Source organism: Choloepus didactylus, chromosome 12 (assembly GCF_015220235.1).
Source record: "Choloepus didactylus isolate mChoDid1 chromosome 12, mChoDid1.pri, whole genome shotgun sequence".
Classification (NCBI taxonomy): Eukaryota; Metazoa; Chordata; class Mammalia; order Pilosa; family Megalonychidae; genus Choloepus; species Choloepus didactylus.
Window position 1 is genome coordinate 34,664,376 of NC_051318.1, and position 27,032 is coordinate 34,691,407.

A 27,032-nucleotide genomic window follows, 5' to 3' on the forward strand; every position below is an offset into this window, starting at 1 on the left:
ACCTGTATTGGTAAACTCAAATACTGGGTTAAAGGAAAGGCTAACTTCAAGGAAAAGGTGGGGAAGAGAAGGGTAGTGACTCACAATGTAGGTATACAGGCCAGTATGAGATTTAACCCAACCTGAGAACAGAGCTATCCCTGCCATGTACACTGCTCCTTCTTGCCAGGATTCATGCCCAGTGCCTTAAAAAGTTTCCACTGGTGCACGTGCAGATTCATTCTAGTGGTCCTTCTAGTTACATAGTGATTTAAGGGTAAATATTTTCTGGAAACATAAATAGCGAATATTTGTACAGTGAGAGCTCAGACATTAAGAGATAGACCTGCAGTGTTTTGTGAAAGTGCTATAAAGTGGCCAGTAAAGCTGTGGTGGGGCACAAAAAAAGAGTGAAAAATTCCTCATGGGGTCATCCGAGGAGTCTCAAAAAAAGAAGTAAGCAAAGTTATGTCTTGAAGGATGAGTAAGTGTGGACTTTGGAAGGGTGATGGGGGGTGGAAGCCAAGTATTTCACAAAGAGGCAAAAGGAATGTTCCGTGGCACACAGACTTGGAAGGAGCTGGTACTTTGGAGAGCTCTAAGTAGTGAATAAAAGTGGCCAATGGGGTACAAGTAAGGAGCAGCTGGAGAGGATGCTGCGTCACAGAGGTTTTGCAAGCCCAGCTGAGGAGCTCAGACTTCATTCTGCAGTCAGAAAGGAGGCATGGTGGATTTAATTGTGAGAGAGACAAAATCTGATTTGTGTTTGAGGACTTCACTGTAGAGGTCAAGTGCTTCATGCACTGCAAGAGAAATTGAAGCAGAAAGTCCTTCAGGCAAGAAATGTCTTTATAAGTTTTTGAAAGAAGAACGCATTTGTTTTAGGATTTCACATCTTTTGTAATGTTCCCTAAGCTCATAGGTGGCCGCCAATTAATTCCTCTCCCCAGTAGGTTGTTGGAAATTGTCTCCTCACTAATTCCTGTCCCAAGAAGCATTCTAACTCACCAAATCCCTACAGGTAAAAATAAACCATTTGGATGATATGTTTTTGTTGTTGCAAAGCATCCTTTGTATTGCCGACTGTGAATTCTTCAGATAATTCTCAGTTGTCTGTTTTTCATCTGGCACTAGACCCAGGTAAAAGTAACATGCACTCTCTGATCACTGTTAAAGTAATAAATAATAATGCTAAGACACAGTGACAGATGGGCCCTGGGAACTTACAACAATAAATCATGTGTTCATGAAACTAAGCCAGTGCATATCATTTTATAACTGAAAAATACATCCACGTAAATGTCTTCAGGTAGATGTGTTTGTTTCTCTACTTGATAAGTACTTGCATGGCAATTTAAGCTACTCTCTCATACCATGTAATTGATTGGCAGCCTCCAACTATTTAGCTTTCATAAAAATTGACAGACAGCTCTTGAATAAATCATCTTCTGAGCCACCAGCAAAATGATTTCTGTCCCTAGCTCAAACACTCTCTGTCCTCCATTTCTTGTCAATAAAACAAGGCATTGAAACTTCTCAGGCATCACTGGGCATTAATGGGCTTCAGCCTGGTTATGGTTACTGTCTAACTGCAATCTAGTTTTGGAGACATGGTAAGGAATAATTTATTATTTTCAAATAGCATTACTAGGGCAATAATACAATAGGATTCTAAAAGGATCTAGATATATTCATAAATTGAGGAATAGCCACTTTTAACCAATTATGATGTAAGAAAGAGACAATTTGATAAATATGCCTGACACAAAATGAAATTAAGATTTAAAGTTCCTGGACTCAAGCCCATATTCTGTTTATTAAAAGGTATTTTAAACTCATAAAGCTTAAATTATCATTGATAATTATTAAAATGATAGTACAATCAATTGATATTTGCATCACATTGTAATGCACACATTATATAAATTTTGATTCTGTTTTCATTTGCATGGCATGTTCAGCTCTGTTTGTTCAACTAATCCTGGAAATATCCAAAAGTTATATATACTCATACATATCTTTCCATTATCATGCAGGAAAAGACCCTAAACTTAAGATATTAACCTGAAAGACATATTTTTCTCTTTGCTAGAAGGGAATCATTACTTTTATGAAATAACGCTAATAGTTTTGATGAATGAATGATGAATGGACACATTCATTAATACTAGCTGATTTCTTATTGTATTCACTGCGACCTACAGGAGCTCTCTAGTACATGCTTCATGTGCTTGTCTAATAACCCACTTAATATTCGCTATTTGTTACACACTGTCACACGTTTATTTAACATCTCCATATGTCACACACTAAGTACTGGGGATAATACCCTAAATTGTCTAGTTTAAACTCTCAAGATGTCACTAATCTTCAGAAAAAATTCATACATTTACAATAGGAAATAGACTTTTATTTTTTAATATAACAGCAGAGAATATGTTCAGAGGAGTTTTAAATAGGAAACCCACATTCCACAATTAGAGCTGATAAATTGGAGATACTAAAATATAAATTCATGAAACATCCAGATTGGAAAGGAAAGGAATATTCTATAAATAACACAATACTGTACATTGTTTCTACAGAAGAATTGATTTGTCAGTAGTTGCCTGAAGTATGAATTAAGGCAGTGACCAGAGGAGGTTCGAATGTGGTAAACAAATAGGAGGCTGGAAGAGAAAAGTCAGCACAGGCTTGGGAGACTTTTTCAGGAAGAAAGAAAAGCATGAAAAACAATGTTGAAGAGCAAGAGAAAAAAACGGATGGGAAAATGCTGTGTTTCTGGTCTTTGTATCCCAAGTCATTATGGTTATACTTATTAAAGGTTTTTATGAATATCAAATGAGTCTGGGGAGCATGAGCCAAAGAATAATATATAAAACATATGCCCTGTGTATTATTTCAGATATTTTACCAGGAAAATGAAAATAGACCAAGTCTTACTGTCCATTGCATACCATCTAATGTGTGGTGAGTAAGTACCACTATGAATTTTTGGAAAGTCTAAATCAGAAAACATACCAAATGATATGAAGAAAATTACTTCCTAATTTAAATATAGTTTTCTATATAATAAAGCATACATTTTGGTAAGTCAGTTTTCAAAAATATGAGATCATTTTGAAATTAGAATATTTTTGTATGCTTTTGTGGTGTTTCAGGATCAACACTAGAGCTTTGAAACTGTTTAAAATAATCCTTCTTTTTATGTAACTCAAAATATACTGTAATTCAATGTTACAGCATCAATTTGTCTAGCAAACTTATGTAGTAAGTAAGAAACAAAAATTCATCTAAATCAAATATCAAAGTTATTGATAGCTTTACATTCTGAATTTGTGAAACCCAGGTTTTTTTAATTCTACATTGTTTGTGCCAACTGAGTGATTCTGGTTAAAGCAAAAATGTTAAAAAATGTAATTTTAATAGTCGTTTTAAAAACATTAACACATGAACATGAATGAAAATTCAAGATACATGTATGAATATACTGTGAAAAGTATGTTTCTCTTCCACCATGGGTTCTTGGCCACCCAGTTCCCTTTAGGAGAAATATCCCTGTTTATCCTCACATTTTATAATTTAAATAAATCCAAATATAATGAGAGGCTCTCATCCTGTGTATTATTTAATTTAATTCATTACTAAACAAATTATGAGCAATACAAAAGCTAATTGTAGTGGTATCACGTATAACATTTTTAATGACAGAAGAGAAAAAAAATACTGTTTTGGAAAAATGCCATATAAACTCATCCTATTTTGATGTCTGTGTACCCAATCATCTATAATTATTCTTTTCTGGACTAACATTAGTTATTAATTGTTCCCATTTAAAAATAGCCTTTTGATAAGCCCCATAAAAATCTCAATTTTCATTTTTGTAATTCTTCACATTTTTCAACAGTCACAACTCTGACTTGGAGCAAGAGATTTTTTTCTGCTGTTTTTTGGTGGGGGTGTGTCTAATATGCAAGTAAATTACACATTTATTCAATAAAAGTCAACTTGAGTATATATTCTCTAATTTTTCTTCATAACACTTAGTACCATATACTGTGTATTTTACATTTTTTTAGGTAACTGAGAATGTATGTTACACAAGGGCAGGAGCTTTTGTTTTGGTCACTGCTGTATCATCAGTGCCTTGAGCACTGCCTAGAGCATTAGTGGTGTTTTATACACTGAGTGAATGGATGGATGGTTGAATAAACGAATGAATTTGTTTGATATAGTAAGCAACTCAAAGGACTCTTCAAAGGCACAATTTAAAATAATTTGTATCCAATTTTTTGGAATGTCAATCAACAGTTTCAGAGAAAATTCAATTTTAAATAGGCTATATTGTCTATGTTTTGATTAAAATTAATTTATACTTTCAGTTAATTTTGCAATATACAAAGCAAATATGATGCTTACAGTAAATAATTTTTCGTGAGGTTTTGAAGACAACTCTAATATCCTTAAAGTATTTGTTCTATATTGTATACACATACATATATGCATGTGTATATATACACATGTGTAATATATAACTAAAACTATCCTAAGATGTAGTTCTTCTCTTCAGCAGCTATGAAGCACTGTGTGATAACCATAACACTTAATTGAACGGTCATTGTTCTCTTAGCCACCCAGATCCCACACTTCAGAGTTTGCTTTCATATCTCTTTTGTGAGTCTTCTCGAATCTGAGTCATGAAGTTTGGTTGATTCACTTGCAACTGATCAAACTAGTTGTTAATTCATTTGGGAATTAACATCACTTTCTCTAAACTCTCTATAGAATTAATCTTCCCATATCGTCTACCATGTTTAGAGCTTTATTATAAGCTATTCTGCCTGTGTATTAGTTGTGTATGTTTTTCTACACAAGATTGTTATGTGTGTGTGTGTGTTTCACTATGGTATTACATATCCTTTTATGTAACACAGGTTTTTACCCAATGTTTACTAAATTGAATTTGCACTTCATATCTGGTGACTTTCATTAAGTATTTTATCATGCATATAGTTTTGCAAACAAATTATTTCTGGAAACTTTTTAAGGAAACCTGTTAATAGTCTATTTGTTACTAAGGGTGGAAGGTTTTGGAAATTAATTTATTTTCTTAAATACCTTAATTTCCTAAATATCCTTCAATTTAAATTACCATTTTTGTTTAAACTCTTGGCATTCTGTTCCTATTTTTATTTTCTTAGGTTCTATCAGGGTGGTGATGATATATGTGATTGAATTCAGAGTAACATAGATTATAGCAGATCTAGTCATTTAATGGGGTAGCCCTGAAAAAAACAAAGACTTTTATATATAAAATTTCCAATCCCAACCCCATGGGGTTTCTTTCTTCCTTTTTTTTTATTTAAAAAAAAAGGGAAACTACAAGTGTTGGCAATAATGTGGAGAAATAAGAACACTCTTTCGTTGCTTGTAGGAATATAAAATGGAGCAGCTGCTATGGAAGATAGTTTTGCAGTTCCTCAGAAAGTTAAGTATAGAATTACCATATAAGCAGCAGTCCAATTTCTTGGAATATACCCAAAAAATCTGTACGCAGGGACTTGAATACATATTTGCACACTGATGTTCAAACAGCATTATTCACAACTGCCAAAAGATAGAAGGAAACCAAGTGTCCATCAACCAATGAATGGATAAACAAAATGTGGTATATTCACACAACGGAATATTATTCAGCCCTAAAAAGCAATGAAGTTCTGGTATATGTGACAACATGGATGACTTTGAGTGAAATAAGCCAGACACAACAGGGCAAATATTGTATAATTTCACTGATAGGAAACAATTAGAATAAGCAAACTCACAAGTCAGAATCTGGAATATAGATTACCAGAGGACAGGATGGGGGTGAACAATTCAACATTTAGGCTTCAAATGTATGGAGTTTCTATTTGGGATGATGGAAAAATTTTGGTATTGGAGGTGTTGACAGCAGCACGGCATTGTGAAAGTAATCAGCACTGAATTATATGTTTGAATGTGGTTAAAAGAGGAAATGTTAGGTTGTATATACAGTATGAGAATAAAAATTTGTAAAGAAAATCCATGGAACTTCATAGCACGAAGAGTGAACTCTAAGTTGAACCACATACTATAGTTAACAGTAGAATTATAAAAATGTGCTTTCATCAATTGAAACAAATGTTCCACACTGATGCAAGGGGTTATTAATAGGATGGCTTATGGGAATCCTGTATTTTATGTATGATTGTTCTGTAACTCCATAAGTTCATAAATAAGTAAGTAAATAAGCAAGTAAATAAATAAGTAAATAAATAAATAAATTTCTTCTGCCTCACACTTTATTTAGCTTGAGGTGAATTCCTGATCAATGTTCCCACAAATGATCATTGAGAGGACAGGTTTGAAAGCCAACATATTGGTCATTGTTTGTCCTTGGTTCTTGTGGGAAGACAGCTGGATTAGGGCTGAAACTTCCTGTTTCAAATGGCTTTTGGTTCCTTAAGTGGTAGAATTTGTGTGGTGAAGAGAAAAAAATAGGCATATTTTCCCTTTGAATGAACCTAAAACTTTACAACAAAGTTCTGCAATTCCTCATGCTTCATAAATTATTTTCCCTATAAATAATGCCATTGACAATGCTAAAAGTATTACTTTTGAAAATCTGTAAAATATGATGCAAAAATTGTGGCAAGTTTTGACTGAATTGACACAATTATTTCCTCCACAGAAGTTCTTTAAAAATATTCATTTTGTCTGATCATTCCTTGTGAATTTTATTTTTAGGGGGATAGTTCCTATGTGAAAGATCGCTGGTGCGTTTTTGATGGATTTATGGTCTTTTGCATTTGGGTTTCGTTGGTGTTACAGGTAATTAAGTACTTTTAAATTATAAGGAGATAGTTTCTGGAATGCGTGTTATTTTGAATTAAAAATCTAAATAGAAATATTAATATACATATAAAGAATGGTATAATTTCATGCAATGTTATGCTTATTTTGATTTTTTTAATTGAGAAAAAACCTTAACTTTAACATCATAAGTCACATTTGTATTCTCAATCAGAAATGAGAACCAATTTTGTGGTAAATTAATTCTTATTAAACAGATATAAAAAAGAAAAGTATATTCGTTGAAATAAAGAATGTGGTGTGAGATTTCTGAATTTGGATAATAAATTGAATTTTAAAATAAAAGTTTTAGTCTTTTATGTGGCTAACTCCTCATGAAAAGAACAGCTAAGGAGAGATAATTGGGATACCTACTAGTCACTATAAAATACTCTATTGCAAGTATAAAATGCTTTACTATGATAATTAGGAAGCATATTTTTAAGTCTGTAAGGAAGAATTTTATTGAAAAATGATAGAATTTATTCTAGCATTTGTTCATGCATGATTTTCCATTTAATTCTTATTCTTAAAAATTTCAGAATAAAAGAAAGTCACAATCTATCCTGAAAAATTATCATAATATTTATTAATAAGCTGACTTCTTTATTTTTATAAAGTTCCCCTCTCCAAAAATCCAATTTTATCCTGCATATCGTGTGTTCTTTTAATAAGTGTTTGTGATGGGCATCCATTTTCTAATTATCATTTTGCCTGTTAGTAGAATAAATGGTACAATTCTTTTTCATATTTTATAATATTTTAATCCTTTCTCCATTACTTTATTTTCTAGATATTCAAAAAAAAACAACCAGAGAATATCCTTAGTGAGGAACACTTAACATACTTATTCTATATTCCAAGTCAACACTTGCTTCTGTATCTTGGTAAATTATGCAGGGAGTGAACAAGATTAATGGTACTTTGGTGTATGTATTTGATTCTATGAAGACAATTTATTCCAAAGAAAATTGATTTCAGTGAAAAATAATGTAGAGCTAAGTTTAGGATAAAGGGTACGCCTCCTGATGCTATCATCAGTATACTGTGTCTGCCAACAACAGTGAGGGGCAGTCTAAGCCTGTTTATTCATCTCTTCATTTATAGGTATTTGAAATTGCTGATATAGTTGACCAGATGTCACCTTGGGGCATGTTACGGATCCCACGACCGCTAATTATGATCCGAGCATTCCGGATCTATTTCCGATTTGAGCTGCCAAGAACAAGAATTACAAATATTTTAAAGTAAGCATTGCTTTTACATAAGTTATGGGTAAAAAGTTTATGAAATTTTTTGTAAGTTTTACCTATTTACCTATTTTTTCCCCTAGGCGATCAGGAGAACAAATATGGAGTGTTTCAATTTTCCTACTTTTCTTTCTGCTTCTTTATGGAATTTTAGGAGTTCAGATGTTTGGAACATTCACCTATCACTGTGTAGTAAATGACACTAAACCAGGGTAAGTTATTCTATTAACTGCATTTTAATCTAGGTGGTTATGACAAAGATGTTTACATAACTCACGTGAGAAACACTTCTGTCTCTTTTTTTAATGTCTATGTACTCTCTGTTCTATATTCTGTTCCCTCAATATTGTTTTGTGCAATTTTTCAAGACAAGCCAGAATGAAAAATTTAACCCAGCAGAAAAGTAGTTAAATAATTGAAAATGGACATTTGGGAACCTTCCTCAGAATGGTAAATGAGAATGCACTAACTCAATGAAACTTTTCATGGCATTAGAATGGGTTCCATGTAAGAAAGCAAAACCTAATTTTATAACTCTGGTCATCCTTTCCTAAAACAGTTCCCTAAACAGTTATTTTATAACATCATTTCTACATAGAACATTAATGTCTATTGCATTTATGCCTGGAAGGGTGGGGGTAATATACACTATGGGTACTTTAATTGCCTATTATATATTGTGTGGTCGGGGTATATGCCTCTCCTATTCAGCCAATTACTGTTAAATTACAGCCCAGGGAGTGAAGTTATGGGAAGAGAGAATAGAATGGGACAATAGCCCTGGGACATACATGACCCAGAAATGTCCCATAAAGTGTAGACTGGAAATCAGATTTTGGGACTCAGAGCACAACCCAGAGGCACAACAGATATGGCTATGCTATACTTCAGGGCAGTGGGGGAATGGAGGTAGTAAAATTGAACTCATTTACAAAATGTCAAAAGAAAAATTTTAATTCAGATCGTAAAAAGTAAATTTAAAACACTATTTATTAAATTCGTTGGTTATCAGAAATAACCATTCATCTTTAAAATATTTTAACTTGTGAATTTCCATTTGAAAATCAATGTGCTATATAAAATCATTGAATTTTTAAAATATTGAAACTGTTACTTTGTCTTCTGCGCTTGGAGAGTTTTTTCACAAAGCATATATATGTTCGTGTGTATGTGAAAAGTAGATAAAGAAATGGATAAATGAATATCCCTGTGAATATATACATCATGATAAACTTTCACTAAATTTCAGTTCTGCCACTTGTTGGTTGCATCACTTTGAATGAATTTATTTAGTTTGCTCCTCTTTGAGGTAGATGTAATAAAAAGGACCTACTTCCCACAGTTGCTGGGAAGATTAATTGAGGCAATGATGCAGATTTAAGTAAGATGTTAACACATAGGAAAAGCACTCACTATTATGCTTCATTGTCATAAAGAGACATATAAATAGACTCATATCTTGAGGTAAAATGTATCCTCCATGTTGTAGGATTGTGTCCTTCAAATGAAAGATAATATGGTAAAAAACAGAGTAAAGATCAAATTTTGAACTTATAAATATGTTAAACAAACCATCTTTGAATAATTCTGACTGTTGTTTTACTAATAAAGTAACTAAATTCTAAGTTTATTTCAAATTTATCACGGTCATTTCATCTTTCCCGGAAATAACCTATTATATTAAGAATTTTATTTCTAATTTATACATATACAGTAGAATACTCTTTATGATAATGGGATCAAAATCCCCAAAATGATTACAATTGACAGAACAGATAATAATACAAGGATATATTTTAAAATACTTGCCTTTAAGCCAGACAGTTTGATAACAATATAAGCCCTGGTTTTATGATGCTGATCATTCCACATAAAAATGGTAGTTCATACTAATAATATTGTCAGGCATGTGTGAAGTTGTTAGGGCATTTGTCAAGGTAAGCCTCTGTTGTCAGAAATCTAACCAACTGGGATTAATAGTTGTACAACTGGAGGAAAAAAAAACGCAAACACTAACCGTGGGCCATATGAGCATATAGGCAGTTTGGCTCAAGCAACTATAGCAAAGTTTTCAGCAATGAACCTGGATTCCCAAATGGGGAATTCCTCCTGAATGTTGAGCAACTCAGAAAACTGGAAAGTAATGTAAATTAAAAATATAAGTACTTTTACCTGTGTCTTCTGTAATATCCATTATTACTACCTCCTTCCCTCTCCTCTACCAACACAAAGCTACTCCTTGAATTTTCCAGGCTTGCTCCTACTTCAGGGCCACTGCTTAGTCCCAGATAAGAAGCTCTTCCTGCAATTATCTGCCTGAATAATTCCCCGATTTCCTTCAAGTCTTTTCTCAAATGGCATCTTCTCTCTCAGTGAGGAGCTCCTGATCATCCTAGTTAAAATTTCAATTTGCCGTCTACTCCTACAAAGCACATTTAATAACTTTAATGCTCCTGTATTTTTTATAGCACCTATGAACGTCTAATACTTTATATAATGTAGTAAAAACTAAAAAATATGCTTTTAGTTTTTGTTTACTATATCTCTGCCCCAAAGAATGTAAACTCTTCAAGGATAGAGATTTTTTTTCTGTGTATTTCCAGACCAGGAGGTATACACAAGGTCCTCAGAAAATACGAATGAGTGAGAGTGAGGTAACTTGTAAAAGCATCAGTATCCTTTTGGTCAAATGTTAAACAGCAAGGCACTACCTACTTAGTCAGTGTTTTAATTATTTTTATTTCGTTTTTTAATTTAGAAGATATATGCATGCACATGACATCTATTTAGAGAAATTTCTCTTAGGTGCATGTAAGTGTGGGCAGAAACCATGCATTGTATGCACAGTATTTTGTTGAAGGAAGAAAGCCATTATTTTTGTCTGTCAGAATTAAATGTTGAGAATAAATTATCTCATTTCTTCTTCTACTTACTGATATTTATGATCATTCTCAAGCTAATTTTTTTTTCTCTTTGCATGAGGTAGGAGTCAAAGTACATTCTTTTTCCATACCTGTGAGGAGAGCAGACATTAATGTCTTGTTTATGATCTTGGAGGAAAAGTTCCCAATTATTTCAATTAAGTATGAAGTTAGCTATAGAATTTTCAAAATGAAGACATAATCTTTAATTCCTATATTGCTGAGAGGTTTCATCATGAATGTGCATTGAATTTTTCAAGTGTTTGTATATTGAGATGATAATAAAAATCTAAATATTGAAATGATAATATTTTCTCCTTTATTCTGTTAGAAGTGGTGAATTATATGATTAGTTTTGGATATTAAACCAACCTTGAATTTCTGGTATACAACTGAGTTGGTCATGGTTTATTATCCATTTTAGGATTGCAATATTTAATTTCCTAATACTTTGTTATAGATTGTTGCATCATTGTTCAAGAGGAGTATTAGTCTATAATTTTACTGAAATGTCTTTATAAGGTTTTGATAACAGGGTGATACTGATCTCATAAGTTGGAACCTGTTTCTTCCCTCTTTGTTCTCTGTAAGAGTAGAGTTTATGTAAAAGTGGTATTATTTCTTCCTTAAATGTTTGATTGAATTTACCAGTGAAACTCTCTGGGCCTGAAGTGAACTTTGTGAGAGTCTCCTTTATGAATTCAATTTATTTAAAATGTATAGGGCTAATAAGGTTTTCTCTTTCTTGTTCTATCAGGTTTGGTAAGTTTTGTTTTTCAAAGAATTTGCTTACATCTAATAGATTGTCAATATATTAGCATAATGTTGTTTATAAAACTCCATGATTATCCTTTTAAAATCTCTAGGATCAGTGGCAATAAGCATTTTTATTCCTGATATTAGTAATTTGTGTTTTTCCTCTCTTTTTGCATCATTCTTACTTATCAATTGTATTAATTTGCTCACACAAAAAAATTTTGGTTTATTTACTTTTCTTTACTGCTAGTCTCTTTGGATTATTTTTGTTTCTGTTCTGAACTTTATTTCTATGTTTTGTTTTATTTTCATATGCATTTTCTTGTTTAAGATGATAACTGATATCAATGTTTAAACATTTCTCTTTTCTAATACAAAGTTAAGATTTTACTTCTAAACACTGCCGTACCTACATCCCCCAAATTTTGAAACTTTATATTTTCATTGTAAGTCAATTAAAAACATTTTCTAATTTTGATTTATTCTTTGACCCATAGGCTATTTAGAAGATGATTTTTAGAACAGCATGAATTTTTCTAAAAATATTATCATTTTGCATGTAATGTTATTCCCCTGTGGTGAGACAAAGGTCCCTGTAAGATTTAAACATCTTGAAATTTATTGCAAATCATTTTTAAAGTAATTTTATTGAGATATACTCACACACCACATAATCCATCCAAAGGATACAATCAATGGCACACAGTAGCATCATATAGTTGTGCATTCATTGCCGTATCAATTTTCGAGCATTTTCATTACTCCAGAGTAAGAAAAATTATATCAAAACATAAAAAAATAAAGAAACCTTAACTATCCCATACCCTTTACCCCCCATCCCTCCCTATTATTTATATATTTTAGTCACTATTTTATTACTCATCTGCCCATACACTGGTTAAAGGGAGTGTCAGTCACCAGCTTTTCACTAACAAACAGTCACCCAATAAAAGCTATATAGTTACACAAACGAAATCATTTTAAGAACCAATTTATGATCTAAATTGGCAAACATTCCATATGAATTTGAAAATAATGCCCCTTCTGCAGTTTTTTAGTGGAATTTCTATAAATGTCATCTAAATCCAGTTTGATAGTGTTGGTCTAAGTATATTTATCTATTTTCATTTTTTGTTTAATTATTAAATGACCAAGAGAGCTGTATTAAATATTCCAAATATGACAAAATTCAGTTTCTCCTTTCATTCCATGAGTTCGGGCTTTATACAATTTGCAGTTCCATAATTAGTTGTGTAAACATGTTGTTACATATTTCTTAAGAACTGACCCTTTCATCATGATAAAAAAATATATATTTTTTAAATCTCTTATCTTGTCTTGAAGTCGAGCTTGTCTAATAGTAGTATATCCGTACTAGATCGTTTATGATTATGTTTGATTACGTTTGGATTTCTCCATTCTTTTCCTTTTTTGTCTGTCTCTGTATGTTTACTATATGTGTCCTTACATTTAAGGTGCTTCTCTTTGGGCAGAATATAATGGGTCTTCCTATTAAAATCCAATCAGATAATTTCTGCCTTTTAGCCCATTTACATTTAAGATAATCATGCATAAAGTTGAGTTTAACTATACCATTTTGTTTTTGCTGTAGTATCGTATTTTGGTCCTTATTTCTCCTTTTCTAACCAAATATTTTTAATATTTTCAGTATTGTCTATTTAGTTCTACCGCTCCGTGTTAATTTTTAGTGGTTGCTTTAACTATTACAATATGTATCTTTACTCATCCCAGACTCCTTAGAATCAATGTTATACCACTTCAAGCAAATATAAAAGCCTTACAATGCAGTATTCTATTTACTTCACCACACTTCCTTCTATTGTTGTAATATATTTTTTACATCTATATATATTATAAGCCCCTTAATACAATGTATGGCTTTTGCTTTAGGCAGTCAGTTATCTCTTAAAGAAAAAAGAGAGAAAACAAAATAATCTTTTGTAATTATCTGCATGTTATGATTACTTAATGACAAATTGACAGTTTGAATATAGGATATTACAACTGTGCTTCCTTTTGTCATTTTATTATTTAATCTCATCTGTAACAATTTTTATCACATTTACGTGTATTATAATTAGATATCATTATACTCATGAGAGATGATTATTTGGAGTAAAATAAATTAGAGATAGCTGGGAAATAGTATTTTAATATGATTAGTTTGATATGAACAATATTCTTTTAAATTACAGAAGGAACTAAAAAAATAAAAGAGGAACTTAAACTAAAGCTGAGATGATAGAAGTAATTATTCTGCTTCCTTAGTAAAAAAAAAAAAAAAAAAAAAAAAAAAAAGTTAACACTTTGCCAGAAACTATTTTGTAAAATAGATTAGAAGATAGTTTTTGAAATCCACACTTGGATTTACAGCATCTGGACTAATTTAACAGTTTAAAATATGTTTGAGACCTAAAACTAGCTTTGCTTTTTAATTTTTAAATAAGTTAAAATGAAAAAATGCGTTGGATAAAAGCAAAGGGAATGCATTTCTTTTTCCTCAGAGGCAATTGAAAGTAATTTATAATTCATCAAATGCCATTATTTTTAGTTAAGTATGACATTAGGAAAAATTTTCCTGTGCCTTGTATACTATTTTATCTGCTTTACATCTCATTTTTCATCCTTTTTGAATGCACATTGTTTACCACACAGCTCAGATTCACATTTCCTTTCAAATATCATCAACTGGATCCATATGTGATTTCATTGATATTGCTTCTAGTATAAGCTAATGAACATTTTAGATTATTCATGAGGTACTTAAAGCCATACATTTATGTTCTTAAAAATACAGAGCAAATAATACCAAGGAATGTTAATTAATTTTAAAAAGAAACTGACAAAAATGATATATGTTTGTATCTACTGCTTGTCACTCCTTTGACAGAGGTGGGCATTGCAGAAATAAAAAAGAAAGAATATATACATCTGTATTAACTCACAAATCTGCACAAGTGTAATCAGGCAAATAGATATTAAAATTGAATCATATTTGCATATATTATTCAAGTACATAAGTCAAAATTTTGATGTATTGGTAGCTAACGAGTACTTACTATGTTCCAAAGTTGCACAATAATTACAGGACACATTTTCCATAACTCCAAAGTTTACAGTTTGAAGAGATACATTGTATGCATGCATAAAGATTTCAAGGGCTGTGACAATCCTGACATTTATTTTCGATTATGTGTATATGTAAGTTAAAGATTTAGATTAGGGAGATTCTTTAACTATTTGGATAAAATATACTGAATTATTCATAGTTATTTTCTCAATTTTCTGGGGCTTTTATCCAACTAAAGACAGTCAAATGTTCCTAACCAGAGCAATTGAAATCAAGTTAAAATTTAGGCATCTTATTTTTTTCTGCCAACAATGCACCCTATCAAGACCTCAGCATCTGGCAATATAAACTGATAATTAAAAATTCCATTAATCTATACCTTTATATATTTGCACATTTATGAATAAGATTTATGAAAATGTATTGCATATATTATCTAAAGACTAGATTTTATGTTAAAGTATTTAAATTATTTTGATTTAATGAGCTTTTATCTCATTATCCAACTGATGTTTTCCACAATTACTTAAAATTAAGTGTACTTTAGTCTATTCCTAGACTGACAATAAAAGGAAGCACATGGCAAATTCTGGGTTTTAGAACATGAAGCATATAACTCTGAGCTCAGCCTGATGTGATGCAATTAAACCGAGTTAGAATGAAGTGGAGATGCAGTGGTAATGGAGGCTGACCAATTGGTCAAATAGCCTAATCAGCAAATCTCATTCCCCTCCTAAAGCCTCAGAGCTTCTGTGTTTTTCAAAGGAAAGTGGACTCATCTACATAACCAATAAGTGGCTATCAAATTTATTTTGCCCTCCCTAGCAGTGTCTGGTAAATAATATTAAGGATCTGGTGTAGCTGGAACTGTCATACTCTGCTAGTGGGAATGTAATATTGCACAACTACTTTGAAAAAGTTATGCAGTTTCTTAAAAAGCAGGTCAGGGCAGAGGGGGTGGTTAGATACTCCCAGGTATCTAACCATGAGAAATGAAAATTTATGTCTCCACAAAGATTTACACATGAATATTCATAGTGACTTTATTTTGAATAGCCCCAAACTGGTAACAATCTAAATGTCCATCAACAGGTAAATGGATAAAAAAAAAAGTGTGCTATATCAATGCAGTAGAATACTACTCAGCAACAAAATGAATGAACTATTGATAAATAAAACAATTTGGATGAATCTCAAAATAATTATGTCAAATAAAGGAAGCCTGATGAAATAGATTACATATTCTATGACAGCATGAACATAAAATTTTAGAAAATGCAAACTAATCTATAGTGACGGAAAGCAAATCAGTGGTTGCCTGGGCATGGGGGTTGGAGTGGGAGGAACTGATTACAAAAGTGCACTAAGAAATTTTGGGGTTGATGTATATCTTCATTTGCTTAATTATGATAATATACATATGTCAAAACTCATTGAACTGTATATTTGAATATGTGCAGTTTATAGTTTGTCTATTATATCTCACTAAAGCTGTTAAAAGTTTTAGTGTGAAGGAGAAATCTAATACTTTCATGTGGCTACACAATTGCCCCAGTATTATCTATTGCATACAATTGCCCACTGGGTTTAATGCCACCTTTCTCATTTACTAAGTTCTGTAAATATTTGGATCTGTTCCTGTGGTCTCTATTGTACTTGATCGATCTATTTGACTCTCTCCTCACCCGTATCACCCAGCTGTGATTGCTGTTGCCCTTCAGTAAATCATATTGGGTAGGACCCGCATAACACACACTTTTCTACTTTTTCTTCTCCTGATGCTACTCCCTTTGCTTCTCCAGCATATCTTTTAACTCTAGTTTCTCCGTCTGTACTCCTCCTCCCTCCCCCCTTCCCCGTCTCATCCTTTTCTTCTACTCTAAAGAATTGTCATGGGTGTTTGGGGTCCATTATTTTAGTTGGCATCTTGATTGAAATTTCTTTGAAACTATTGAAGGAATTGGGGAGAATTCTCATCTTTATGATATTTATTTTTTTCATCCATATCCAGGACATACTTCTCCAATTATTTTTCTCTTTTACTTTGACCTTTTATGATGTCTTTTAATATTCTTAAATATATGGCAACTATTTTGTTAGAGTTAGTCCCCATATCTAAACATGTTTGAAGCTGTTGTTATACACACACACAGACACACACACACATTTGTATATGTATATTATGTATAATGTTTCTCAATTGCTTGTTTCTGGTATAGAGGAAAATCGTTGATTTTTGTATATTGTCTTGTGTCCAATCACCTTATGTGGTCTCATTAATTCTTATAAAATCTAATAACATATATTAGTTTCTTCTAGAATTTCTATGTAGACTGTCTTTGCATATGCAAATAAGACACTTTGTTTCTGCCATCCTGTAATTGTGGCTTTAATTCAAAATAGGAATTATGGGGCATCTTTTTTGTTTCCAACTTTAAACTGTTTCTTCTGATATTATACCATTAGATAGATTTTCAGTAGCTTTGCTTTCTCACCTAACATGTTTCTTGAAAAGATTGCATTTTCTTTAGTTTTAAGTACAGGGTTGATCCCTTGGATTAAGTTTACCTATTTATTGCTGAAATCTATATGCTTATTTAATTTTTGTCTGTTTCATCAATATGAAGAGAAATGTTAAAATTTCCAGCATCAATAGTGGATTTGCTAATGGATTCTTTTAATTCTGTCGCTCTTTGATTCATCATCTTTCCTGGTGAGTTCTTTTTCCTTATTATTTAATAAGACTCAGTCTCCCTATAATGATTTTCTGTTAATACATTTTCTTTCTAACATCTGTTTCTTAATAAAGCCTACATTGTCTTATGATTAAGTCTGATATATATATTTTCATCCTTTTTCTTTCAGTCTTGAATGTTATTATTTGGAGGTAAATCTCTAGCAATCAGTATATCTGTGTTTTTCTTTTATTTTAATCTAATTCAAGATTCTCTGTTCTATAATTGATTTCATTTACGTTTATTGTGAATAAATGCTAAGCTTATAGCTTATATTTATTGGTATCAACTTACTTTGTGCTTTATAGTTATACATTTTTTTTTGCTCTTTTTTTCCCCCTATTTTCTACTGCCTGTCTTGAGTAGTTTTCTTTGAGCCTCACTTTGTCCTCTCTGCTAGTTTGTTACTATTCTGTCAATGAGAGTCTGTGAGACAGATAAAGTCTTTCTTGGCATTCTTGAAGATCTTGTTTTGCCTTCACTCTTGAACAGCAGTTTAGGTGAGGATAGATTTCTCGATGGGTAACCAGTTTTCATCAGAACTTTGAAGAGATTACCCCTTGACCTCTGACTTCCGCTGCTGTCATTGCTTATAGACCGGTTGTTACTTTGTTGGTAACCTGCAGTTTACCTCTCCAGTTTATTTTTTCTTTCATATTCTGAGGTCTTACCACGATGTTTCTAGATGTGGTTTTATTTTTATTTGGTGTTCATGGGACTTACTATTCTTAAATAGGAAAATTCAAATTGTTTTCAATTCTAGAAATTTCTAGGTACTGATCTCTTCAAATACTGCTTTATCGTCACTCTTTCTCTATCACCTTCCTTTTAGTTATAACATGGCTTTATTCATGGGATCACATTTCCAACTCCCAGCCTCACTGAGACCCTGTATTTTTCCCAATGTGTACATCAGAACCCATGCTCTTGAATGCTGGATACTTAGCCCCCATTCTTACTGCCATGTGTCCACTCATGTATTTCTACCCCTAGATTTTAGTTCCCTCTTATGCTTTGGCATTTTTGGAATTTTTCTTTCCTGTGAGCTGAGAGACGCATTTTTAAATATTATCTTTTACCCAACAGATCTAGTTATTCGTAGTGGGTGGAGTTGAATTTAACATAGTCCACCATCTTGCCCTCAGGCAATCACAGCTATTTTCTTTTTCTGTTTTCTCATTATAATGTGGGTTCCTTGAGGGCAAGTATGGGTAAGGGGGGAGAGGATACTGTCTTACAATCATCTCTTTATCCTCAGTATCTAGTATCTTAGCACATATTAAATGCTTAGTAACTGTTTATTGAAGGCATGGTTTATAATATATTGTACTTTTGGCAGATGATAATAATACTATGATAAATTGATAAAGAAGATGAAACAGAAAAGGAAAGAGAAAGAAAACCAAGGCAATAAATAGGAGAAAATGGTTAAAATGGAAAAACAACATTAAAAGCAAAGAAAAGCAGTGAATTCAGACAACTACAACAGGGTAGAAAAATATTAAGAAAGCAATGAAAAGGGAGGTGACTGTGTGGGTGAGAGAAGAAACAAATGCGTAGAGAAAACCTGTAGGAAGATTTTTTCAACTTTTTAAAATGAATGTAAGCTGTAGAATATGTCTGCATTGTTCCATGAATGAATATGAAGGTAGAAAAAGATATTGGGTGGGTGGGAGACTGGATATGGAGGTGAAGAATAGAGAAAGTTTCTGGATAAAAAAAGCACTCGTGTTATAACTGTCATGAGTAAGAGAAGGCAAGTTTAAGGTGACAATTTTATTAAAACAGAGTCAGAGTATGAGAATTACAAAACTTGTTAATATAGGTAGAAGATCAGGTATCATGCAGGAAAATTAAACAACTTTAATGTAAAAAAGATAATACATAGTAGGGTTACCTGAATGCCTTCTGAACTCATGGCCCTTAAATCACTTTAATAAGTACTCCATGCTAGCTCTGTGCAATACTTGGTACTGAGAAAAGAACGTCACTGAAAAAATATTAAAAGACCTCTTGTATTCTGAATATTAGCTTCATCTCATTACTTTACCCTAAAAATAGAGTTCACAATGTAGCTGGGGCTAAGGAATTTCATAAATGTTACCAGAATTTTCAGTTAACCAAGGCATAGTGGAAGTCTGCATTTTTTCTTTCTTTCATATTTGTAAATTCTGCTAATTAGCATTATGTGCCGACGCATATTTTGCCTTCTTTTTATGTGAATCTTAATTTACTACTTGAGAAGAAAATAGACAACTAGCCACATGGAATAACAATTATCATATATTTGATGATTCATTTCAAGGACCAACTGTTTATACCACTTTTTCTTTTAATTTTCACTTCAGTATTACTGAGTTTTAAAGTTCTACACATAAGAGAAAATTGTCAATGCTATTTTTACAACTAGCTACAGCACAGACATCAATTTGTTTTGTTTTTAGTGACTCAAAAAATGTCCAAGCTCAAACAAAATAAATGAAAATCCTAATTAAAAATAAACTCCAATGTTTTTGCTTCCTTTTGTTGCTTCTCAACTAGAATTTTCTCATAAACATCTATGAATCAGAAATGAAGCCATGGTATGGTGTGATGGCTGTGTTTCCAGCAATCAGTGTTGCCAGAGACTGTCATTCTCTCATTTCTCTTAATCATTTTCCTTTAACAAACATTGAAATTGCTGCTTTACTGATTTGCATGTGCTATGGCCTAATAATGGAAGAGTTTTCAGAGTCTAGTCTGTCAGACTTGTATATTCCGGGTCTTAAGGGCTAGCTCTGGAACTGATTATGTTTAAGCTGTAAAGCAAACAAAACAGGAAGCAACCCAATCCGTGCAGTTTAATTTTTAAATGGAGATGATTTCTTTTAAAGCATAGAGAAGGGAATCTTAGCCACGTCGTCAATAGAATTACTAGAAAAGGTTTAGATTCTTCTCTGATAATGAATGGTGACCTAAGGCAATTATAGAACAAGTAATGAGATTTGACTATGCAAATCAGCTCATATCCTAAGTTGAGAAGAGCAATGGCCTGTGGCAGAAACAGGTGTTGCAAAATGCCAAATGTGATGGCAGAAATCTCTCTGAAGCTAAAAAAGGAACATGTGAAAGTGAGCTGGTAGGTGAAGCAGGAAAGATGAAGACTTGACATTTTATTATCATTCCCAAGAAAGGAGGGGACAATTTATTCATGGCTTATTACCAAATAATGAAATCTTATTCCCAAGAGTAAGAAAAGAATTTGAGCTAAGTACATTTAAGTGTTAAATGTATAAAAGTTTAAAATGTAGAGCATGACTCAGCCAGGAGTCAGGAAAAATATGTGTGATGACTGGACTGTTAGCTTCAAGACTCAGATGAAGGGCAACCTCATGTCACAGATGCCCTGGACATCGGGATGGCCAGTAAATTATAATGTCACCGCAGACAGGGGCAACTTCCAACTGTTGGTGATGTTTTATAAAATATCACTAAGGCTTGTACTGGAGGCAATATAGAGTTGGATTTTGGGCAGTTTGCTATTGCTGGTCCAAATAAAATATGGTACTTGGCAAAAGAATTATTGTTTTATAAATTCTGTTCATAAATAATGAGTTTTTTTTTAATGAGAAAGTCAAAAGAAGTAAAAGTAGCAAGAAATTTAATGGAACTTGGAATATTAATTTTTAATTTCTATACGTTTTATCAAGAGATAATTTTGCAGAATATGTAAAATCATAAGTGTCTCAAACTCATGCAAAGGCCTATAAGTCTTCCTGATTCATATTTAAAATTCTTTTGGAAAAATGAAGACAGATTGCTATATTTAACATACAGGATTTAGCTACAGACATCTGCCAAATGCAATATATAAGAACAAGTTTGGAGAAAATTGTACATTGGAAATTTTTTCTTCAAAATATTTAAATAAGAAATGAAAAAAAATGATGTCACATAGATTTCTAAATTAATAGTATCATTTGTTGAGCACCTCTTACATACAAAGAATTTTTCTTTTATAATTAATTTTTGGAACAATATGAAAGATAGGAATTATTTCCCCCATATTGCATCTGAAGAAACAGTCTTAGAGAGGCTAAATACTGTGTCCAGCTGGTAAGTGAGAGAGCCAGGATTTGAAATCAAGTCTAACTTTAGAGCCCATGCTTTTTCACCAGTTGATCAATTTCTACAAGTGAACAATAATATAATTATACATTAATAAGCATTTATACACAGACATGTGCATATACATATACATAAACTCTTTATTATATATATTTAGTAGCATATCCCCTTTATATAAAGAAAATTAAAGTCCATATTACATCTGATTTTCATCTCTAGTAGACATTATATTCCAGTGGATACAATATCAAATGAATCTATAGACTAGTGACATGTAATATATATTTACTACTCTGTATATCTCTTTTTAAATTATTTTGCATATCCATCTCAAAGATGTGAACCATTTGAGCCACCAGTTCAATCAATCTTTCATATGATAATTTTTAAAAATAAATCTAAGAACTTATTTCAGAATAAACAGAAATTCCATGTGAAAGCCAAAGCGAGTGTGATTTTCATCAGAATAACAAAGACATTGGGATAGTCTTAATTATAGAAAAAGAAAACCTTACAGTTTGAAAAGGTGTCTAAGAAAAATTGAGTAGTTTCCTTTGATCAGTGCAAATATAACACTTTCTTTGACCTTTTGCTTACTTTCCAAAAAAGAGTTAGGATAATGTAAAAATATAAGACTTTTGCTTATTATTAATAGTAAATAACTTTTATTGAAAGATTGTTATCTGTTGTTTTCTTGTTCAGTTCTCATAACAAACCAGTAAGCTATGTTCTATTTTTACCCTCTATATTATAGCCAAGGAAACTGAAGCTCAGTAAGATGAACAAGATGCAAGAGCTTGTCAGTAGCAGAGAACTTAAACCCAGTTCTCCTTGACACTTTTATTTTTTTTGCTTGTAAATACTGAGCTGTGACTCATTCAATATGAGATGATCTTCTATATGTGTGCATCTGAAATCTTTGAATTAAATGTTTAGTTTTCCTTTGGTCATCAGAAGCAATACTTGGGAGGCAAGTTCTAAACAGGGTGTTTGATTAGTAGTTAAGATTGTTTATTTTAGAACTGAATCTTGAAATGCTGTACTAGGACTTCTGAAAGTATGTGAATATGAAGTGCAGAGGGAGGCTTGCCAATTCAGTCCCTGGCAAATAATATTTACTCTATTTGCCTCTGTAGAAATCATGTTCACTTTCATTTTGCTATCTCTGGTTTAACCCAATGAACCTATTGTTTTCTCATCATAAAAACCATAATAATACAACTACTGCAGGACTTCCAGTAAATAGTAAATTTTGTAAATTGATTTCTAGGATGAAAACTCTTTGGTAGAGGAAGCCCCCCAGAGAATTTTGTAAAAACACAAATTCTACACCACATTCCTAGATGCTCATTTATAGGCCTGGGATTCTCAGAATGAGCCAGGTTGGAAATCAGTGATTTAAAAACCTTAGTTTTATATTAAAACTCTCAAAGATAAGATATAGAGTAGATCATGAAATCGGAGGCTTTTTTGAAAGAGACATTTTGAGTCTTCAAAGAAATGTTGTGCCTTTAACTAGTTGCACAAGGCTACATCTGAGGATAACTTGAGTTTCCTCTTCCCTTTAGGGTATGTCCCTAGAAATGTTTAAGCAGTGCTAGAGGAAATTAGAGCCTCTTGACGTTCTCCTCGCAAAAATGCAGGTTTCTTCATGTGTTCTGGGAACTTTAGCACAACTGTCTTTTACTCATTCAGTGTTACTTGTATTTCTAGCAATTAAATTAGATAAGTACAATTTACAATTGAGAGGGGCTGGGGATTGGAGCTTTGGTGTTCCCTAAATCTTTCACAGGGCTTCACTTTTCAGGTAGTTACTTTTCAAGCAATCATGGAGCCCGTGGAATCGTGCGGCCATCCCCAAATGGATGGAAGCATTTGACGGTGGGAAAATTTGCTGCTCTCCGGCCACACAGCTCGGTCAAACCACATCCAATAAACATAAATATATTTTGAGCTCCTAATATGTGTTAGATTCTTTCTACTCATAATTTCTAACTCATAATGCAATATCATAGAGTAGATATTCTGGTCCCTATGAAAGAGAGAAAAGGGAATAGTTTCTTGCCGCACATTAGTTTGCAGAATCACCACCTGAAGTCTTGTGTGCCTGGCTCCAAATTCTGGTGTCTTCCTTCTGCCAGGCCACATGACTCCCCTTACAGATAACTTCTTACCCTGGATCTTTGAGTTCCTGAAGCAAAGGGAGAAGAGTTAAAAATTTCAAGGGTAGTTTACTGTCTAATTACCTCAAAACAGTTTTCACATGTCCGGTTTAGAGCTGGTCAGTACATCCGCTGTGTCCTGATATTTTTCTTTTCTGATACTCTTTCTAAATACATTCCTGTACCTTGTATTGCCTAGTCTTGACCCAGACACTGGTCTCCCCAGTTTCCTCATGGGCACTGCCCCTTATCTATATCTATATATCTTATCTATATTGGGGTGATAGAGTTAAGGGAATTAAGTTGAGGAAAATATATATTTCTAAAAACTATTCTGATATTCCAAAAAAAAAGGATTATATGAAACATTTTCCTAAAATAAAATCATATTACCATTTAAGTTTCATTGTCATAAAATTTGAAAAATATTTAATTTTACTAGTTTTGGGCACTGTGGCTATACTTCCTTACTCTTTTGTTTATTTAGCCATAAAGGAATGCATGAAGGAATAAAAAAATTCACATTAAAATGCTTAATTTAACAATAAATAGAAATTTGCTTCTCATTCCTTAGAAAATGTGCCAGATTAACTTGTTTATAAAAAGAGGTGTGATGTCAATATTATTTCCTGCCTCAGACTATTTATTTTGTTTTGCAGTCCTTCTAAAAGTCCAGACAGAGCAATTAAATGCTTTCAAAAATCAGTAAATAATTTCATCTCTGCAGACCCTTGCTTTCCAGGGTGGGATTAGTTTCCCAAAGCATCCAGCAATTAGAATTAGCCAGGTCAATTCATAAGGGTTTTTTAATTAATCCTGATAAGAAAAGGAAGGCTAACTAGGGGTGGGAAGGAAGCCAGATAATTCTCTGGAATGAACTCCAAAAACAGGAAACAGCCAAAGTAAGTTAGCTGTAAACACATGCAAAGAGAGAGACAACCTCTCAATGGCAGGGATAAGATTTTTTTTTTTTTTAACATCTTGGAATATAAACTGAGTATCTGTGTGACCTTGAGCAATTCATTTAACTTTTCAAAGAGTCTGAAACTTACATAAAATGGGAAAAATACCTATCTCTGGGAGTGTTTGTAAATACCAAAGGAGATAAAATATTTCAAACATTTAGCCAAGTTCCAAGCACAGTATAGGCATTCAATAAATGGAAGCTAATAGTTTTGAGAGTAACTTTTATAAACCATATGCCTAATTTTGATGATTGCTACTGTATCTTTTCCACCATAGACAGAAAGGAGTTTTTACTTAAAATGAGATATTAGTTAACCATTACAATTTGATTTAGTAATACATAGTGAAGCAAATACATTAAATCTTATTTCTTATGCAAATTAGGGTAATAAACTATAAGGAAGAAATAAAGCCAAAGTATATATATGAGGAGAATGAAATAAATTATTGCAAAATATAAATTATCTGGACTTGTGCTTGCTTAACTGCAAAGTCTACAGGAAAGTATTTTAATTTCCAGAAGCCTAAACTCTTGGAAGGCAATATTAGACCTTTAGTTTCAGGAAATAAAACCCTTGACTGTTTCTGAAGTATAAATAAAGCAGAAGGATGGTTATTTAAGTAATTAATGTGAATTCACCAAATGTGTGCAGTTATATATTTTACCTTAAATCATCCCATAATAGAACAGCTATCAAATAACACACATAATTGACAGATTTTGCTTTTTCTCTTCTGTAGGTAATGTTAGGGCAGGCAATGAGAAAGGCCCTTTATTTCTCTCAATATGTGTATTGCATTTTTTACATTTTTTGAGGTATTATCTTATTGTGTTTTCTTTAATCAGAGAAGTTATAGATTACAGAACAATCATGCATAGAATACAGGAGTCTCATATACCACATTATTAACACTTTGGTGTGGAAAATTTGTTACAATTGATGTAAATCACACTTTTATAATTTTACTATTAACTATAGTCAGTGGTTTCACTTAGGGTTCACTGTGTTGTAAAGTTACATGGATTTTCGAAAAATTTTATTCTAGTATCATTATACAAGGTAACCATTCCCCTTTTACTCACATTCAAATATGTAATTCAGAGCTGTTAATTACATTCACAATGTTGTACTATTATCACCACTATCCATTACCAAATTTTTTCCATCATTTGAAGCCTTAACTCTCTACTCCCACCCCCATCCTGTCCCCTGGTAACCTATATTCTAGACTTTGACTTAGGAGTTTGTTTATTCTAATTGTTTCATATCAGTGAGATTATAAAAATTTTTTCTTTTATGTCTGGCTTATTTCACTCAACATGATGTCTTCAGGGTTCACCCATGTCATTACATGTAACAGAACTTCATTTGTTTTAGGGCTGAATAATATTCCATTGTGTGTATGTACCACATTTTGTTTATCCATTCATTGGTTGATGGACGCTTGGGTGGCTTCCTTCTTTTGGCAATTGTGAATAGTGCTGCTGTGAACATCGATGTGCAAATACTTGCTTGAGCCCTTGCTTTCGGTTCTTTTGGGTATATGCTTACAAGTGGGATTACTGCATCATATGGCAATTCTATACTTAACTTTCTGAGGAACTGCCAAACTATCTTTTTACATTCCCACCAGCAGTGAATAAGTGTTCCTATTTCTCTACATTCTTGCCAACACTTGTAATTTTCCATTTTTTTAACAGTAGCCATTCTAGTGGGTGTGAAATGATATCTCATTATGGTTTTGATTTGCATTTCCCTAATGTCTAATGATGTTGAACATCTTTTCATGTGCTTTTTTGCCATTTATATACCTTCTTTGGAATAATGTCTATTCACGTCTTTTGTCCACTTTAAAAATTGGGTTGTTTGTCTCTTTGTTGTTGAGTTGAAAGATTTCTTTATATATTCTGAATAAGGGATAAGCTTTTGAACAAAAAAAAAAAAAAAAAGGGCCAGGTTTTCATGTCTGCCACTAAGAGCTAGACAAACACCATATTCACTATTTTCTTAAGTAAACCCATAGACTTTCTTGGGCCCAAGGGTTTAACTAAAAGTGTGATCTTTTGTGTATGATTTCTATCTAGACCTGAACATATAAATACAAAAGAAAGCACATTGATGCAATGAATAACAAAAAGTTCTTAATTTGTATAGTGTTTTCTTTGCATCTGGATTTGTTGTGTTATATAC

General features: G+C 32.4%; 1 protein-coding gene across 3 annotated transcripts in view; it reads left to right on the forward strand.

Moving 5' to 3' along the window:
• NALCN (sodium leak channel, non-selective) overlaps positions 1-27,032 on the forward strand; it is a 373,030-nt gene that overhangs the window by 57,168 nt on the left and 288,830 nt on the right. For all 3 annotated transcript variants that reach the window (XM_037800332.1, XM_037800333.1, XM_037800334.1), the window contains exons 4-6: positions 6,748-6,831; positions 7,960-8,099; positions 8,186-8,314. In XM_037800332.1, the coding sequence (XP_037656260.1) occupies positions 6,748-6,831; positions 7,960-8,099; positions 8,186-8,314 (353 nt within the window). The remainder of the gene's footprint in view (positions 1-6,747; positions 6,832-7,959; positions 8,100-8,185; positions 8,315-27,032) is intronic.